The sequence below is a fragment of the Mytilus edulis genome, chromosome 5, assembly GCF_963676685.1.
Source record: "Mytilus edulis chromosome 5, xbMytEdul2.2, whole genome shotgun sequence".
NCBI classification, from domain to species: Eukaryota; Metazoa; Mollusca; class Bivalvia; order Mytilida; family Mytilidae; genus Mytilus; species Mytilus edulis.
Window position 1 is genome coordinate 20315901 of NC_092348.1, and position 21399 is coordinate 20337299.

Consider the following 21399-nt stretch of genomic DNA (forward strand, 5'->3'; position numbering starts at 1 on the left):
GGATTTAGTGTAGAGACTTTACAAACAGTCAGAGAAAATGTCACCTTTTCGGTGGCAAGATACAGGTTTTTGACAGATTGTAAATCCATAAATGTGTATTTGTATACAATAATAAAATTTAATTTGCTTTTTATTTACTGATACTAGTAACAAAATTGATATTGATACCAATAAAAACAGTATTTAATTATCTAGTTCAAGTGTTAAATTGGTAACCTTTTAGAATAAGTAAAATTAAAGGATCGATAAATTTACCAGGATCGTTTCTCAATTTCCGGGTTCGGTAAACAACAATTCCGTGAAAAGGAGGATGTGCTTACCCTTTTAAAATTAGATCCAAAGTTGGGGTCGGACACCCTACCCCACCCTTACGGAAATGTTAATAAAAAATGTTTGACGGCAATACTTTTTTCGCCACTAGGTGCAATGTGAAGCTGAATAGGTAAGGTTTACTTGAGAAAAAATCCAGGTTGTGCTTAGGCTTAGATTTTTTTTTAAATTAGGTCCAAAGTTGGGGTCGGACACCCTACCCCACCCTTACGGAAATGTTAATAAAAAATGTTTGACGGCAATACTTATTTCTTTTTTTCTTTTTTTTTAAAAGATTATAAATAATTTTCCTGCTCACCATACTTTATGTACAAAAAATAAACCTTTTGTCTATTCAAAGGTAAGCGATATCCACTGCTTCAGAATTAGAATTTTTCGTTAAAACAGATTTGTCTAATCAAAAAATATTAATTATTCTTTTCTTGTCATGCATCTGAAACAATTATAACTTTTCAGGAACTATTTGACAGAATGCCGAGAATATGGAAAGCTGTTTGACACAATATCACAAAATTAATTAATGATTTCAATGTCAATTCCCTGTTACAAACATTTTTTTAAGCATTTCAATAAATTTTATTACATATTTACGATTCCATGTACACTTAAAACTGTTGACTATTAAAATTAAAAGCGGGGAGCACACTGTTTAATGACATCGATTACTTTTGTCTCAAATTAATGAACAGGACTAGATATTTTTAAATCATCGAATAGTTCGCCGACTGCTTAATTCATTATATATTAAACACTGATCAAACATTGGTTATATATTAATTTAAAAAAATGAGTACGTTTGAATACTTATGCAATTTTTTGGTTCATAGACATATCCTAAAACTGGCTGCTAGCGTGTTGGCTGCTAGCGAGTGGCTGCTAGCTTGAGCCTGGTCATATGACATATATATATGTGATAATTTCCAAAACGTTCAGTCGGAATATTATTTAAGTATATTCATCGTTTGTGACGGTTAATAGGAACCAAAAAAGTAAAGTGAGTTGATATTCTTTTGATAACTAGTTAACTTAAATCTAATAGACGCGATAATCTAGACTAACAATGTTTTATCTACTTTCGGTTTCGATTATTACAATTGTAAACAGATATGCTACCACTACTGTTGGATTATATTTCCTTAATTTTTAGGCAGTTAAGCTGCCTTATGCGAACACTCTGGATTTGTGTTCTACCCAATAAATGCTAAAATATTTGCCATTGTTATTATCTAGCTGGTAACTTAGTCCAAATAATTATGACGTCTTGAAAGGCTATTATAATTTTTTTCTTTGACGCCTTACTTCGAAGTCTTGAAAGGCTATTATAGAATTTCAAGACGTCATAATTATTTGGACTAGCTGGTAACTATGTTATTTATAACTTATTGGAAAGTTTTTTCATACTTTTCATTCTGGACTACAAAAAATATGACCAGAAAAACCTTAAATGATCGTCGATTTTCCCAAAAGTTTTGAAGTTGCACATAGGAAGTAGAGCACATTAGGAATCCTTATGTAGTTTATTATCCCCTGAGCTTTTGGCTAAGATGTCAAAGAACAAATGTATGAAATATTTAATCGCCGAAAATCTCTAAAGACAAGTAGTTAAGATTTCCCAAATTGCAAAAGTCGTAGGAATATTGTTTGTCGTCAATACGTAGTCAACTACGTCAGTAGTCTATTAATATAAGTTTAACTGATCACGCTGTTGGCGGCAATTTTGAATTAGAAGACGAAATTTTCATATCTTTTCAATTTAGACGCAGGGGTTCAAATAAGCGGTGGTCCGAGGTCTGCGACCTTTCACTTTTGCAGTCGGACTTTCTACTTGGTTACTAGCTACGCCCGATAGCCCCGACGGACCTTGAAAGAAAAAAAATAATAACTTTGCAAACATTTTTACCAAAGTTTCCTAATAAACGATCTCAAACTTATTTTCATTATTACTATTCATGACAGCGATGTTCAATTTGTTCAACCGCTAGCTTTATACAGAAAATCGCCGACAAATAATGTGTAAATCTGAGTAAAATCGTATCTCACTACATATCTGTCAAAAACAACATTGAAAACAAAATGGCTGCCGCGAGAAGACAATTACAATATCGGATCCGATTCTGGAAGCGGATAAGGGTAATCCCGAGTTTTGGCTATCAACTGAAAGAATCCAGACAGGTGACAAAATACATCTATGCATGGTAAATAAATATAAACACTAGAATTGAAAACCAAAAGATATATATGTAAAAGAAAGAAAAAGCAGAAAATATTTTGTACACCAATTTTAATGTCAAAATCCAATACAATGATACAGCTGGGAACAGTTTATCTAAACAATATAATATATGTTCCTGGTAACAGTATACATTTTCTTTATCAGTGATAAATGTTGGTAATGCATGTTAGATGCTTTTAAAGTTAAACATATTACTGCAATTTCAAAGGGTATTTTTTTCTTCTCAATTTTGATAGGTCAGTTAAAATAGCTGGAAGTTTCTTACAAAAAAAAAAAGATGTGGTATGATTGCCAATGAGACAACTATCCACAAGAGACCAAAATGACACAGACATTAACAACTATAGGTCATCGTACGGCCTTCAACAATGAGCAAAGCCCATACCGCATAGTCAACTATAAAAGTCCCCGACAAGACAACGTAAAACAATTCAAACGAGAAAACTAACGGCCCTATTTATTTTAAAAAAGTAACAAAAAAACAAATATGTAACACATAAACAAACGACAACCACTGAATTACAGGCTCCTGACTTGGGACAGGCACAAATAGTGCAACTATATTATATGATACCTGAATGTAAGCAAATCATATGATATATAGGTGGAGACCATTGGGCCACTCTACCTCCTCCTGTTTGATAACTTTGAAACGGATGAGATCCCACCCCTCATGTTTTAAAACTTGGAAACAGTTGAGATCCCCACCCCTAAACCATATTTATTCATGTATGGACAATATATATATAATCAAATGAAATATAGGTTGAGTCCCTGGGGATCACCGCACCCCTCCTATTTGAGAACTTGGAAACGGTCGAGATCCCCACCCCTAAACCATATATATTCATGTATATGTTCCAGACCGTATGAGTATTTGGACCGTACGTCTGACTAATATTAAGAAGTTGTCAAAGTTAATTAGATCCATATAACAGATATAACTTAACTCTCAAATAGATATAAAAAAGTTTAATTGTAATTACTATATATTTTAATGATTTAAAAAATTCACGCTAATTGAATCTGTTAATCTCTTGTATTTAACATGTCGATCACTGAGTAAAATAATTGAATTATGATCACTAAAATTGAAAATATCGGAAGTAAATATAATGTGGGAGGACAATTGATTTAGAATATTTAGCAACTTTACCAAAAAATATTTTTGCTAAGGAACATACACGAACTGCAAAAATGTAAATGTAAAAAATATTAGTGCGTTACTTGTGGTAGCAAGTGTAACATTTGTTGAGAGTACGAAATTAGGATCAAGATATACAATTAAACAAATATTTAATTTCAATTGTTCATTTGTTTATTTTATCCGTGTAATTGTAATAATCACTGGGGTAAAGCTGATGACCGTAACTGCATTCACGGTCATCCCAAGATGTCGGATGAAAAATTAGGTCATTTTCTGTATTGTCTGTTAAAGTGTTTCTATATCATTTTCTTTACAAATCATACATTGAAACGATGTAAATTTATAAAAGAATCACTCGGAAATCACTAATTACTTCCGAGAAATGTGCATGAAACGGGAAATTCGATTTGAAAAAATCGCCAAGATGACCGTAAATCACAATCGAGATGACCGTAACAGAATCAGAGATTCATAACAAGGCTGACCGTAACTGTTTTTAAGATGACCGTAATTTGTAAATGATGACCGTAACTTTTAAAGGATGACCCTCAATTCTAAGAAATATCCGTATTTATACAACTATCTTTTTATATCAAATGATTAATCGTGTTGGTATACACATATAAATATGAGAGTTTTATCCTATAGGTAGAAGAAAATAAGACGTGCTTCAAATGCAAAGATTACCATATGTATCTTTTTTACAGTAGAGGGTTTAATTTTTAAAATGAATTTGACAAAAGACATTCAAATGAACAGGAAGGGAAAAAATGCTACAAAAGCGCGATAAAATGACACCTTACAAGCATAATGAAAAAAATGCGGTGCACAGCCTTCAACTGCTCGACAAAAGATTTTTTGTTTTGTTTCTGGGATTCCTTTAAAAGACATATAATAAATACACATTTTTTTAAATGCCAAAAATTGGCATGTACAACCATTGATATTATATCGTCTTTCATTTTGTCATGCAAATAAAATAACAGAAACATTTTGAAAATATCATTCGAATAAACTAGTGAAGGTGAGCTCCAGCAAAGTAGATCCTTAAAATAGTATTGTACGAAAAGCGTATCACAAGGCGGAACGTTGTCAATACTCTTGCTTTGTACGTTTTAAAGACAAAATATACACCCCAAACATGCCCTAACATAAAAAGGTGCACTCGATTTTTCTCGTTTCGATACAATCGTTACCTGTTTTGGGGAATTTTTTCTTTATTCATTTAATGGAAGGACAGACACGAAAATTTCTGAACTAAAAGATTGATATGTTCTCCGTCCGTGATAAAAAAAAATCGGAGGTTATGCATTTTCTACATCCAACTTATAGATACTATATATAAAAAAGAAGATGTGTTATTATTGCCAATGAGACAACTATCCAGAAAAGACCAAAATGACACAAACATTAACAACTATAGGTAACCGTAAGGCCTTCAACAATGAGCAAAGTCCATACTGCATAGTCAGCTATAAAAGGCCCCGATAAGAACCATGTCGTCGACTTGATATCTTATTGTATTGCATTACTATGTAATAGATACATTGAAAACTTATGCAAATGGTGTTTTTAAAATAAGAAAATTGTCGTTTTATTTGTTTCTATTAACTTTTTAAAATTTTGTTACTATATCAAACATTACAGTTAACATTTATCGCTTTCTCGATAAACACAGAGCTTCGATTCTTTTGTTCTATTTCAAAAGTGTTTCTGCCTGCATATATCAAGACAAATTAAGATTTTAATCTGCTTCCTCTGGAACCATACACATGGGCTCGATTACCAAATATTCGTATGTATTATTAATGTTTTTAATGCTCCATTTATTGGCAATATGTTTTTCTGGTCTGTGCGTACGTTCGTCCGTTCGTCTGTTTGTTTGTCCGTTTGTCCAGCTTCAAGTTAAATAAAATTGAAACTTAGTACACATTTTCCCCTATGGTATGATCTTTTTAATTCTAATGCCAAATTACAGTTTTATCCCATTTTCATAGTCCACTAAACATAGGAAATGTTAGTGTAGATGAGGCATCCGTGTACTAGGGACACATTCATGTTTCTTCAAATTTTCGTCGTATCGCTGTCAATTTGTGTTAAAATTTTAACGTCGATATCAATAAATATTTCATTGTTTACGAGAAAAATGCAATTTACGGTCATCCTTTACAAGTTACGGTCATCTTTTTACCAATCACGGTCATCCTTGTTTTATGTTACGGTCATCTTGAAAATATTTTGATTATGATTTACGGTCATCTTAACGATTTTTTTAAATCGATTTTCCCGTTTCATGCACATTTCTCGGAAGTAATTAGTGATTTTCGAGTGATTCTTTTATAAATTTACATCGTTTCAGTGTATGTTTTGTAAAGAAAATGATATAGAAACACTTTAACAGACAATACAGAAACTGACCTAATTTTTCATCCGACATCTTGGGATGACCGTGAATGCAGTTACGGTCATCAGCTTTACCCCAGTGAATAATAATAAATTAGTAAATCTGAAAATAAAGATTGTGATTAATGTTATTTTTTTTAAAATTTAACCCATATGATCTAATAACATGTATGGTCAGCTCGTACTGGACCATACGCGTATACTCATACGGTCCGACTGTACGCGTATGGTCGGACCGTACGAGTATACGTATACGGTCCGGACCGTATGCGTACAGTCCAAATACATGGGACAATATAACAAATCATATAAAATATAGGTGGAGTTCGTGGGGCCATTCTTCCCCTTCCGGTTTGAGAATTTGAAAACGGTTGAGATCCCCAATATTAAACCATTTATATTCATGTATGGGACAATATTACAAATCAAAGGAATACTAAGAGGGTCCCTAGGGTCAATGCAAACCCTTCTGTTTGAGAACTTGGAAACATTCGAAATCCTCAACCCTAAACCATATTTATTCATGTATGGGACAATATAACTAATCAAATAAAATATAGGGGGATTCCCTGCGGGTCACCCCACCCCTCCTGTTTGAGAATTTGGTAACGGTCAAGATACCCACCCATAAACAATATATATTCATGTATGGGACAATATAACAAATCATATGAAATATAGGTGGAGTTCGTGGGGCCACTCTACCCCTTTCTGTTTGAGAATTTATAACGGTTGAGATCCATAATCTTAAACAACATATATTTATGTATGGGACAATATTACAAATCAAATGAATTATAAGGGGTCCCATTGGTCACTGTACACCCTCCTGTTTGAGAACTTGGAAAAAATTCGAGATCATCACCCCTTAACCATATATTCTTATGTATGGGACTATATAACAAATCAAATGAAATATAGGGGAAGTCCCTGCAGTCACCCCACCCCTCCTGATTGAGAAATTGGAAACAGTCGAGATCCCCACCTTTAAATTAAACCATATATATTCATGTATGAGAACTAATCAAATGAAATATAGGTAGAGTCCTTAGGGTCACCCTACCCACTCCTGTTTGATAACTTAGAAACAGATGAAATCCCCACTCCTCAAACATATATATTCATGTATTGGACAATATAACAAATCAAATGAAATATAGGGGAATTCACTAGGATCACCCCTCCCCTCCTTTTTGAAAACTTGATAACGATTGAGATCCCCACCCCAAAACATATATATGCATGTATGGAACAAGATAAAACATTAAATGAAATATAAGGGTAGTCCCTAGGGTCACCCCATCCCCTCTTGTGTGTGTTTTGAGAACTTGACAAAAGATTGAAAAACCAACTCCTAAACTAAACCATATTCATTCCTGTTTGTCATTTCAAAAAGATTGAATGACATACAATGTCAATCTCATAGGCGTCACATATGCATGTCTTTCTATGTTGTGATGTAACATGCTATTGTTTCAGAAAAAGGGAGAAGGGTTGGATCCATTAAAACGTTTAATCCCGCTGCAAATGTTTGCACCTGTTCTAAGTCAGGAATCTGATGTACAGTAGTTGTCGTTTGGTTATGTAATATATACGTGTTTCTCGTTTCTCGGTTTTTTTTTTTATAAAGATTAAACTGTTGGTTTTCCCGTTTGAATGTTTTAACACAAGTAATGTTGGGGCCCTTTATAGCTTGTTGTTCGGTGTGAGCCAAGGCTCCGTGTTGAAGGCCGTACATTGACCTATAATGGTTTACTTTTTTAAAAATTGTTATTTGGATGGATCGTTGTCTCATTGGCACTCACACCACATCTTCCTATATCTATGTCACTTTGCTAGACCTAACCAATGTGTACTAGATCTTGCCCAATTTCAGGCGACCATGGGAATGAATAATTATTGGAGCTTTGTTTGGAAGACTTCGTAACAGCATTATGTAACAAAAATGTTTTTCATAATTATAAAACTTTATTGATGGAAAAAAATTAGTAGGTTTAAAGAATTTACCTTAATTATAATTTGAATTATTTCTGGTTCTATAAAAATTTTCATTTTCATATGTCTCATTATAAAGAAAACACATCTTTCAAGCCAAAGAATGTTTGACCAACTGTTTTTATAACTACCTGTCATTTTATTCCAAACTCAGACATCATAGACTTGGGGTGAAGGTGGGGGACATGAACATTTACTATGGACAGGTTAGTCAGACCTCACCTTTGATCCTTGTAGTAGTAAACATTTGTCAGATTTGTGTCTCATAACTTTTGTACTGTTGAACACAAACTCAGTTTTCTTTCCAGGGAAGCAAGTCCATTCATACTTTTACAAGCTCTTACTAAAGTCAACTTGAACTGCTAACAGTCAACCAATACCAACGTTAACTATCAACTAGAAGAACTGCAATCATTGCAAACTTGTACCACTGCTGACTCAATACCATGAAAAAAATATACTTGATATATGCGAAGCTTTTAAAAACTTTGACAAAATATGAATTATTTGCCTTAATGATTAATTCATTAAATGAACATAAATATACAATATATGACTGTCTAATGTTTGTTCTTTTTAAAAATCTTTAAAAAAAAATTGAAGCAACATTGCCACAGTTTTTATAATTATGTTTGCCTTGGTTTTTGGTTAACTGCCTACAGCGCTTACAGTGCTTTGATTATTTCTATTTATGATGTCGATAAGTCTTTTGGTAAATGATATCATACAGGTATAATACTCCTAAAGATTTTGATTTATGCCCTATCGATCGAAACCATGAGCTATCCTTGATAAATTTATCTTCACAATAACTGTTTTCTTAAGAGCCAGTCTACCATAAAACCATGCAAAATCTCATATTTACAACATTATATATATTTCCAAAATCTTTGGGTATTTAGGAGTTAAGATAAAAAAAAATTGTTATATTTACACTATTTTCCATTTAACAGCCTTATTTGCATATTTGTGAATTATTTAAAAAAAAAAAAAAATCACCATATTTAGGTACTTTTTAAAGGTCTGGATAATTGATATATCTCTTAAATATAACATTATCTTGTTATATTTTGCAAAGAACATCATTAAAAAAACAAAACAAAATGCATATTGAGATTTTTTTACCTTTTGGCAGGTTGCCAGAGAGGTTCGTGCAACATATGTATTAGATAACTTGCATGTAGTACATGTACTCAGTAAGTGTTTTCTCTCAAGATCATATTTTTATGCCCCACCTACGATAGTAGAGGGGCATTATGTTTTCTGGTCTGTGGCTCCGTTCGCTTCAGGTTAAAGTGTTTGGTCAAGGTAGTTTTTGAAGAAGTTGAAGTCCAATCAACTTGAAACTTAGTACACATGTTCCCCATGATATGATCTTTCTAATTTTAATGCCAAATTATAGTTTTGACCCCAATTTCATGGTCCACTGAACATAGAAATTGATAGTGCAAAGTTCAGGTTAAAGTTTTTTGTCAAGGTAGTTTTTGATAAAGTTAAAGTTACATCAACTTGAAACTTAGTACACATGTTCCCTATGATATGATCTTTGTAATTATAATTCCAAATTATAATTTTGACCCCAATTTCAGGGTCCACTGAACATAGAAAATGATAGTGCGAGTGCATCCGTGTACTATGGACACATTCTTGTTTTTTTTACTTTTAGGATTTTTTTAAAGGTGCATATCAGTTCTAAGACAATTGAAAAAATTTAGCTCGGCAAATAATGGGAAGTTAGTAAAAAAAGCTTCCAAAATATCTATAAAATGCACTAATTGTAATTGTTTTTGCCCCTTAATATTTTAACTAAAACTGATTAAAGTAGACTTATATTCCGGACAATAACTTTAGTTTAAGTGTATAGATCTTTATGATTTTTTTCAAAAAGTTCAATACCACAAAAGGAAGGTTGGGATCGATTTTGGGAATGGTGGTCCCAACCGTTTAGGAATTAAGGGCCTAAAAGGGGCCCAAAACAAGTAATTTATATTTTAAGGATAATAACTTGTGTATAAGTATTTCAATTGCTCTGATATTGTACCACAATGTTTTAAACCACAAGTAGAAGGTTTGGATTCATTTGATGTGTTATGGGTTCAAAGTTAGGACTTAAGGGCAAAAAAGGGGCCAAAGACAAGCATTTTCTAGTTTCAAGACAATAACTTGTGTGTAATTGCATGGATCTCTCTAAATTGTACCACAATGTTCCATATAACAAAGGGGAGGCTTGGATTAAGTTTTGGATGAACTGCCCAAAATATGTAGAAATTAGGGGCCAAAAAGAAGCATGTTTCTAGTTTCCAAAGAACAACTTGGGTTTAAGTGTATAGATCTCTCTGTAATTGTACTACAAGGTTCCATACTACAAAGGAAATGATGGGAATGAGTTTAAGGGTTATTGCTTAAAGGAGGTTTCAATAAGTTGGGTGGAGGGGATTTGTTTACAATTTTTTTAAGGGATTTCTTTTTTTTTCAAAATTTTGAAAAGTTTCAAGAAGAAATCTTCAATCGCACAGTATTGTGCAATAGATTTGTTTGATCTTTGACCACATTTATTTTGTAACAAAAACCTTTATTTTGTCAAAAATTCAATCACAATCTAAATTCAGACAGCATCAAGCTTGAACATTGTGACCAAATTTAATTTGCTCCAACCGTTAAGGGTCCAACCACTGCGGTTGTATAAAGCTGCTCCCTGCAGAGCACCTGGTTTTCACATACTTTCAATTGATGACAGTCTTTTAATTAGCTTATTATATGAAACAGAGTTGTGAACATACTTTTACTTCAAAATAGCTTCCTCTTTGAAACTTTTGATAGGAATGAAACCAACTATAGAGGCAATCACTGAACTTAGTTAAGAAAGATCTACAAACTCAACACCATCACCAAAACACAACTTCAGTCTTGTCATGAATCCATCTGTGTCCTTTGTTTAATATTCACATAGACCAAGGTGAGCGACACAGGCTCTTTAAAGCCTCTAGTTTAAAGACTAAATGACATTTTGGATGTTTTTGGTATTTAGTGGTTCAATTTTGTTCCAGTCTGATATTTGTGTGCAGGGTGGTGGTCTTTGAACAGATGAAATTCACTTAAATAGTCAGAATTCAACAAGATTCTTCATTATGCTTGAAGATTTTGTTTCGATATTTTTATGTTGTTTACACCATGACAAATTAGAGATCAAGTTAAAATTTTGTTCCATTACAATGAATTTGTATCGGGTTGGGGACTCTGATGCTGCAAAATTGTTTGATATTTAGTTAAAATAGATATTGGTGACTTTATTTTTTTAATTTTTATGGCCCCGCAATAAAGTTGTCGGTGCCATATAGTTTTACCCTTGTCCGAAATTCCAAAATCCGTAATTCCGAAATTCCGTAATTCCGTCATTCCATCATTCGGCAACAAACTATTATACAGAGTTTTTTTTCTAAACGCCTTCAGAAATTGGACTGATTTTTGGTATGTGAGATAACCATGATGAATTACAGATCAAGTTTAAGTTTCTCTCCGCTCCACTATTTTTTGCCGAAATTACGGGCTTTGGACTTTGAGAAATTGTTGAAAATCATAGTTATACAGACTTTTTTCTAAATGCCTTCTGATATTGGGCTAATTTTTGGTATGTGAGTTAACCATGATGAGTTACAGGTCAAGTTTAAGTTTAGTTCTGCTTCGCTAATTTTTGCTGAAATTAATGGCTTTGAGCATAAAGCTTTATCACAATGTACAAAATATAGCACTTTTCTAGGTAAGAGGCACAATTCTATGATATTCACAAAACTATTAAATCTTCCACTTTTCTGGTAATAGATAACATGAATGTACAAGGCTGCGCAGTTTGTGCAGTTTTGTCTACATTTTCATACTATTTTAGAAAAGAAATTCCCCAATTTCATCTGAAGGAGAAGTGATTAGAATTTTTAGTACTTTTACGATAGTCTTTTGTCCAAATTGTAAGGGGCTGCATTCATGTTGAGTCTCTATCTTTTATATGTTAAACAGTTTTATGAATCATTATCAAATACAACATGTTTTAAAAATTTGAGACTGAACTCAATTGTGGCCACTTTGAATTTAGACAAAAAGCGTCTAAAAACGAGAATATTATAAAATGAACTTTTGAATAAGTTTATATTTTAAACATATTGTAAAAATGCTCAGTTTAGGGGCAAAAAAGGGGGTCTAACCGGGTTTACTCCTTTAGTATATTTTCTAATTTTAACTAAGTTAAACTTGGTTTATTAAATTAATATAATCAGTAAACATTAGTTCAGTCATTATTTTTCTTATATTTTGACTATCACATACTTTTAAAAGTTTCTATTGAAACAGATAAAAAAATCCAAAATTCGGCAAAATTGCCATCATGCCTATCTTTAATTATTATTTTATCGTAAGAAGGTATCATTTGCCGAGCACCGTGTTCTTGCATTTTGTAGATAAATATATAAGCTTCATGAAATATTACATTTTATTGAATATAAAACATGATCTTACAAGATTCAAGCCTTTAAAAAACTACAAAGTTTGCAGAATCAGCCCTCTTTGAAAACCATGCAATTTCAACCTGTCAGAGGAGGGGTATTGAGAAATGTCACAACGTTGAATTATCCTAATTTCCTTTCATTTTAAGTTGTTTGTTAAGATATTTGTTATCATTTAGCTGTAATATTTCTATAATACAAAAAAAAATCAGGTCAAAATACCCTTAAATAGGCTTAAAATTGCCTTTTGTCAGTATAGAAATGGACAATTATCAAAGGTTCGGCATACACAAATAATGGCTGAATATTTTTTCAAATTATTTTGCACAAATAGTAACTGTTATTACATATAAGGTATCTAAAATACAAAGTATTAGTCTGATTGGAATATTTTGGATTTGGACCATTTCGCATGGTTTTATCATAGACTGGCTCTTAAAATACACGCTTCTTGTTTTATCTGAAAAAATATTGTGATATTAAATGTGCAGTAACGTTTCACGAAACTTTCCGAACGACTTTTTATTAGAGCTATCTTCTTTGTCTATTGTACTCAATTTGTTAATGAATCTTGTAAACTGTATATGTATGATCTTTTGCTTTAATATGTTATAGGGTAGTTTTTGTATTTAAAGTTATTTATGTCGTTTTTGGAAAACATTTTATTTTGATTTTATTAAAAGGAAAATTGTAAAATTATTATGTCAGGTAAATTTTGTTCTGTCAGCATGTCACTAATTACTCAAGTCAAAAGTAATATAATTAACTTATCTTTTAATTGGCTTAACTAAATTGACACTATTCTTATATTTTACCTTTGACAGTTTTGTAGTAAAATTGTGATTACTCAAATTACATAAATTTATAGTTAGTAATACTCGTCATAATTTGAGCTCTTACTAGATGTGCTATAAATTGTACAGCCAACTTTTTGAAATCATTGAAGTCACGATGTAGTCACAATGTAGTCATGATGTAGTTACCAGTGTAGTCTCGTCGGTGTGATCCAGATAGGAGTGCTTCCAAAGCCAACCAGGCTCAGCTACTCAGGAGGAACGCTAACTCAAAAGACAGCTCAACACAACTGTAATCGTTCAACCAGACAACATCAACTTTGAATATTTGGAACATTTTTGGACTTTAACTTTAAACTGTGAATTGGATTAGTGAAATTAGTGACTTTATTATTTGGAACATTTGAACTTTATTTATTTGTAAATTGTTTCGGCATCATTATTATTATTTGGACCAGTTACTATATAAAATTGTTACAACTTGCTGCTTGCTTTATAGTTTTGCCTGCCATTGCTTAAATCTTGCGAAAGACTGACCCCCTGTGTCTTGGGCTGTGCATGTTCGATAGTCCCCCTTAAACTCGACGTGCATTGGCTCTTGGTGGCGGGCCCGTTAGCAGCTTTTCTATCCATTTAGCTGTGGCATGGCATTATTATTAGCAACAGCTTTCAAAATTACTTTTAAATTGTCTACTTACAAAATTTGCGAAGAAATTTCGTAACTATAATTCAACTGAAGGAACAGCGGAAAGTGAGAATCTACTATTGAAGATAAGTAACTTATTGGAATATTATTTATTATTTTATCTTTACAGTTATCTTCAAATTCTTTTAATTTCAGCAAATATTGTGCAAGATTGAATCTTAATAGATATAAAATATAATTAGTTTTAAATCTGTAAAAGTCATTGGTAGTATTCAAACGAATTTTGTTTTCATAGTCTACCATTTACAGAAGTCTAATTATAATCTTGTTTAGTTTCAGTTTTCAACTTTAAAAGTTGCTGTACCAAAGTTGGCCAACTCATTGTAAAGAAAGACAACTGCATGGTGCCAGAGAAGATCAAAATGTGCAAGCCTTTCCACCTTAACAGCAAATAGTTTATTGTCAAAGAAGAACACACTGGACTCTGAATCAGCATCACATCTTTAGAAATAGCAAGGACAGTTATGGCAGAAAGCTTTCAACACCAGGTTCAAATATTGATGTCTACTCCATACAGTTGTCAGAAAAATGCCACGATAATTAACTAGTCATCTAATTGCCGCTTTCCAAGGAACCATCGTGACATGAAACTGAAGTCCTGCATACATGACCACTTGAAGAATGTCATGTTCTTGATCGGATGTTTGCTGCCATTCTATTAAAGTTCCTCTGGATTATTAGTTTACTTGATAGTAAATAAACCAGTAGATTCAAACTTGTAGAGTGTGTTAGCCGAGAAAATGTACCTTCAAATCAAGACCATGACTTTTGTTAGGCACAGCAACCAACAGTCATGACAATAGTTAGAATAAAAAGATACAGGGGTGAAATATTATAACGAAAGAGTGAATGTAATTTGGACTTAATTTCATAATGATAATTATCTGTTTTAAAGATTTCGAGATATTGTGTTTTTTGGATATTTTTAATGAGTATTAATGTAGTAATCAGAAGATTTTTTGTTTGTTGATGCTTTAGAAAAAGAAAAAAAAGGAGTGTGTAATTGAAATGAGATGTAGATTTTATTACAAGGTATATTCTTTTTTCATTATTCATTAAAAGAAAACTGCTTACCATTGTGTCCAACTAATATAGTAAATATTGTGAATGTCTTGAATGTATATTTCCTAATATAAATAGCAATGTTTTTTTTATCAATGTTTGTATGATTTCTTTTTGTGATTCTTTAGCTTGTGAATGTACTGGTAAATCAAATGGTGTATAGCTGGATTGACCACTCAGTTTTACACCATGCACTTGTATAAGACTTGGTCATCTTGTGCAAGTTGCACCCAGTATGTTTGTGTGGGAGGATGAGTGTCTGTGTTTTATCTTCTTTTTAAATATGTAATGCTCTATGTGCAATTCTGTTTTATGTAATCACAATGACTTATTATCAACTTAGTTAATTTTCAGATTTTATATTGTATTTTCTTTTTAAATCAACTGCATTCTTTGTGATAATCTTTTGTTTTTTATGTTTGGGGACAAACATATTTGAGCGGAGGGAAATATGTTATAGGGTAGTTTTTGTATTTAAAGTTTTTTATGTCGTTTTTGCTGTTCAACTGTTAGTTTAATGTGTATCAACTGGGAACAGTTTAGATATCAATATTTCAGATGAACAAATAGAGAATGCAGATTGTGAAATCTTCTTGGTTTATATATCGACAAATACCTAAATTAGGAATGAGCAGATAGATAAAATGTTATGTACGATATCAAATAGAATCTATTTATTACAAAAGGTAAGAAAATATTTACCTATGCATATACGTATTATCTATTTTAATATTTATATTCTGTCAATATTTGATTATTGTTGCAATATATGCATGGGGAAGATGTTATGAAAGTGGAATAAATAAACTGAATAAGTTATTAAAGAAATCTGCTAAGGTTATAGTAGAAGCTGACAAAATGATATCATTCAATTTATTGTTTAATAGTTTAAACTAGTTAAGTGTGGAAAAGGCATTCAATACCAAAAGGCAATTCTTTTGTCTAAATCAATAAATAATATGGTTTCTATAACTATTTACAAGAAAATTTTCATTTTACAAGTCATCAAAATTATAATTTACGTTCAACTGATGAAAAACTATTAAGTCTTCCAAAACCAAAAACGTTTTTTTAAAGAAAACATTTACATATTATGGTTCTAAAATATGGAACAGTTTACCAAATGAAATAAAATTAGTAATTACATTATTATCTTTACAAACAAAATGTTACAAAATTTTCATTTTTTGTGCAAATCGATATACTTTTTTCCATTATTATCTAGATACAATTGTATAGTGTGAATAATATATCTTTATAATACTGTATGTACTTATTCATATGTTATTATTATTTTGAAGACTATCAGACGGATTAGTTTGAAATCATCCTCTTGCAATAAAGATTATGTATTTTTGTATTTATTTATGGTCGGTTGACTAGTGATTCGGTACTGCTATAATTTATAATATCGAAAAATTTCAACGTTCACAAATTAAGAAATACTTGAACTCCATCAAACAATGTTGGACTAAGATGCATTTGCTATACTTTGAGGTCCCTTTTTGGTTTAAAGAAATCATCATGATTCTTCTTATTTAAACATCACTGGCTTTCAAATGTTTTGGTTGAGAGTTTCGGATGAAGTTAAATCCCAAAAAGCGCTTTAAAGAAATTGGACGCATTAAACTTATAAAAAAAAACTGTAAAAAAAACTAATGGTCTTCAACAATGTTCAAGGCAAATTTTAAAGGTTAGTTTCATTCAGTGCTTATGTGCACCTTTTCAATTTTGATCAAGGTCAAAATGCTGAATTTAGAATAGTTTTAATTGTCTTGGTTAATGAAGAATTTAATATCATAAATATCATAAATATCATTATCAATATCAGGTTCGCAATTTAGACATATACTCCTATGCAACAATCAAAAATAAACATAAAGACTTCTTGTAAAATGATGGAGTATGTAAAATAGAACCCGTATTCCTATCAATCCTTTTCAACTTCAAATTATGTAAGAGAATATTTCTTCAGGAAACTATCAAATGGCTTATAATTATTGAGGTTGTATTGTCTTCTTTCAGTCAAGTATCGAATTATTTGATTTTTTGAGCAGACACTTGTAACGTCCAAAATATTGATGTAATTTTTAAAAAAAATTTTTTTCAATTTTGAAATTAAAAAAGAATAAATTGTTCTGTGCTTTTGTCGATTTTGAGAAAGCATTTGACACAGTAACTAGAGATGCTTTATGGTATAAGATGCTAGTAATTAACATTAATGGTTATATGTATAAAATTATTCATAACATGTATGCTGATATAAAATCATGCTTGTCATACAATGGTGAAAAATCTGATTATTTTCCAAGTAAAATTGGTCTACGCCAAGGGGAGAATTTATCCCCTTTTCTTTTTTTCGCTTTTTTTGAACGATTTGGAAGATTTCTTTTGTAAAGGGAATTTGAAAGGCTTGAAAACTATATCAGATGCCCTAGAAGACGAACTAGATATATTTGTTGAACCGTTTGCAATTCTTTACGCAGACGATACTGTATTGGCTGAATCAGCCACAGAACTTAATTTGTTATTAGAAAAGTTCGAATTATATTGTAATGGTTTGAAAATGAAAGTCAATGTAGATAAGACTAAAACCATGAGTTTTTGCAGTGGTAGACAACCTGCTAATCTTAAATTTAATTTTGGTAATTCTGATTTAGAAATTGTAAATGAGTTTAATTATCTTGGGATTTATTTTTCTAAAAATGGCTCATTTAAAGCAAACAAGAAGCATCTCGCAGAAAAAGCGACGAGAGCCATGTATGAAGTTATCAAAAAGTGGAGAAAGCATGGGTTATCCATAAGCTGTCAATTAGATTTATTTGATAAATTGGTTAAACCTGTTTTACTTTACGGCTGTGAAATTTGGGGATTTAGAAATAATGATATATTAGAAAGGGTTCATTTGAAATTTTGTAAACTTCTACTGCATCTTAAATCTTCTTCCCCGAATTGTGTTATATATGGAGAATTAGGACGTTATACCATTAGTTTAGATATCAAGGTTCTCATGATTTCATACTGGGCGAAACTGATTTTTAGCAAACCCAGTGAATTATCAGCAATTGCATACAAACTAATGTTTAGTTTATATCATGGTTCATAACTTGTATAAATGAAATTTGGTTAAAGACTATTGTAAGAACATCTCTCCAAGATCAATTTAAACAAACATGGTACTCAGATATTCAAACGAACTCGAAAACATAAAAATATCGCTTTCGAAACGTATTTAGACATTTTGGAACCCCGTGATATTTATACTTTATGTCAATTTAGACTCATTAACCACAGATTACCTATAGAAAGTGGAAGATGGAAAAAAATCAGAGAGATAAAAGAATTTGCGAGCTATGTGACTTAAAAGATCTTGGAGATGAATTCCACTATGAAATGAAGTGTAAATTTATGGCTATAGAAAGACAAAAGTATATCGCTAAAAAGTATATTGATTATACAAATATAATTAAATTTAAGGAAGTAATGAATATGGCAAAACAATCATATTTAAAAAAGCTATGTACATTTATAAGGCATATTAATTCATGTGTGTGTTCTCCTTGCTAAATTCAACTTGTATTTGTAAATAGTGTACATATTATGTTTTCTGTAATTTATAATTGTGCTATTTATTACATGTTACTTCTGTATACCATTGTATTGACAAAGGTTTGTCAGAATAAAGATATATATAAAAAGGCCGTGTGTCATCAATCTTGAAAGCTTTGCTTATGGAGGGCAAGCCCTCGGGGAGTGCTAGAGACATGTTTAGCTCGGTAATTAGTACTCGGTACTGGACTGATTTTTTAAAAACTCTTTTTTAAATTAAGTATCGAAACAATTGGACAATGTTTAGAAACTAGGATTCTAACTCACTAGTGCAGTATTGAAATACGATTAACCTTAATATGCTTTTAGGACTTTGATCATTAAGGTCATCACATATTTAAGTTATTTTACATCTTTGTCTTTAAAAGATCTTCAAATGTATTTTTTGAAGTATCCTGATGGAGGTAAATCAAGAAAAACGATTCAAGAAAGTGTTAATTTCGCAAACTTTATCACGATTAATATTGTTTAATAAATATGAAGTTCCTAATTTCAACATATACATCTTCTTGCGATTACTTTCAGTACTTCACAGAGAATGTCTGGATCAATAACAGAGAGTGAAGTATGTGCCAGCGAATTTGACGAATCATGGACGCCGCAACAAGGTACTAGTCTAAGAGATTTACAATAAGTGTATGACTCCGACCTGTATCCGAAATAGTATATATAAAAGTACGTCTGAACCAATGACAGCTTTACGTCAGATTTATATATGTTGTGTGCAAGTTATCAGTGTTTTATGAACTGCTTAACACAAATGGATGATGCACGCACACAGTCTTTTGTTTCGTATATTTCTGTCATATTTTCACAACTACTGATACAATCTAATATTGAGCATTGATACAAAAAAACATTATAAGACCACAAATAGACTTTTTATGGATATGAATATGGCATCAGGAGAAAAATAAAATTAGAATTTAAACCATTCAGGTATCCTCACTTACATTTTGAGGACAAGGAGAGTAGCACTAAATGTTAGGTTGAAGTATATTTATTTGAGTTTAAAACATTGAACTAGTACATTTCAGAAGATAAACCTGTATCACCTGGTGCAAGAAGGTGTGTGTCAAAAAACTTATAACTTGAACAAAAACCCTGTACAAATTATAATTTGTACAAACTTACATCTTGTACACAACATAATATTATATATAATGTCTTAAAATAGCAACAATCAACATCAAATCTATTTAGTCGTGGATCAGTTTGTGAAAATAACCTGATACAGTAACTGAATTAAGATTATACAAATGTCAAATGGTATAATTTAAACACGCTAATTGATACTTTAAAAAGTTCTATAAATTGTATGAACTTCTGTAAAATATATGATTTCCAAGATTATTGTTTTGATTTGCTTTTGAATATTTTCACGTCTCTATGACCGGACTATTTGGACAGTGCAATGAAATTAGTTTGTAAACCACATTTTAGTATTTCAATTGTTTTAATGTATATTTAGGTTTTGCATTTATTTTATTATTCTTTACTTTGTCGTAAATTCAGGCATAAGTGTTTTACACGGATTATGTGTCATAATCTTGGACAAAGGTCTTAAATGCATTTACTCTATTTATCTCATTAGTTATTCTCTGTGACAGTTTCATTTACAAATACGCGTCGGACACTAATTACTCTTTTAATCTATTGTTATTTCTAAATTGTCATCTGTTAATCTTCTTAATCCTTTAATTGATTGTGCTTATATATATATTGTTGTTGTTTTATGTTACATGACATTTAGTTTGGAGTTTGTTGTTCGGTCTTGCCGGACTGCTGAAATAAAAGTTTAAGGAGCGAATCTTCCTTCTTGATTTACATTTAGCCGGAACGACATTTCACCCGGCCATATCTCTCTCGTTGTCTCCATCATTTTCAGGAGTTCGTAACTGTTCTATTCAAAATCTCTCTTTCTTTTGGTTTTCTTATTTTGGTTTTGGTTTTTCTCAATGATTTGAAAGATGTTTTCAAAATCATGCCCTTCTCTTAAATGATGTCTTGTTATTAGGCAGTTTCTGTCTTTTGTATAAAATGACCGATGGTTATTTGGTCGGATGTTTAATGGTGTTTCTGTTTCACCAACAAATTGCAACTTGCAAGTTCTACACGTAAGAGCATAAATACAAATTTGCGTTTTGCATTTGGATGTTATAAATAATTATGTTGTATAATTTTCTTTGCGACTGTGCTCAAAAATGGGGTTTAAATGTTAACAACTATGCAGCACTTACAAATTGCCCCTTTCTAATGGTTTAAAACCTCCTTTTGTCGATATCTCCTACTTTTATATGTAACTAGAATATCTTTGAGTTTTTTGTATTGGCGAAAGGTTATGACGGGAGTTGATGGTAAAATCACTTTTAAGGAAGAATCGTTTGCAATAAGACATCAGTGTTTGTGGACAAAATATGAAAGATTTGTCAGGTCAGGAGGAAAGTTCACAACAATCGGAATTATATTTGTTTGAGTCGTTTAACAACCTCTTGATAAGGTTGCTGTCTGAGTTGTCCCAAACGGTCTTATTTTTATTGCTTGGGTGTACGGAATTCGTCTGGAACAGAGTTTTTGGCTTGACAACTCTTTGGAAAGAGAAATTGGTGTTAGTCAGTTTGTTTTTT

General features: G+C 31.6%; 1 protein-coding gene across 1 annotated transcript in view; it reads left to right on the plus strand.

Moving 5' to 3' along the window:
- Positions 1-1305: 1305 nt before the first annotated feature.
- LOC139525409 (uncharacterized) overlaps positions 1306-21399 on the plus strand; it is a 52965-nt gene continuing 32871 nt past the window's right edge. The window contains exons 1-2 of the mRNA XM_071320730.1: positions 1306-1324; positions 19298-19380. Of these exons, the coding sequence (XP_071176831.1) occupies positions 19311-19380 (70 nt within the window). The 5' untranslated portion in view covers positions 1306-1324; positions 19298-19310. The remainder of the gene's footprint in view (positions 1325-19297; positions 19381-21399) is intronic.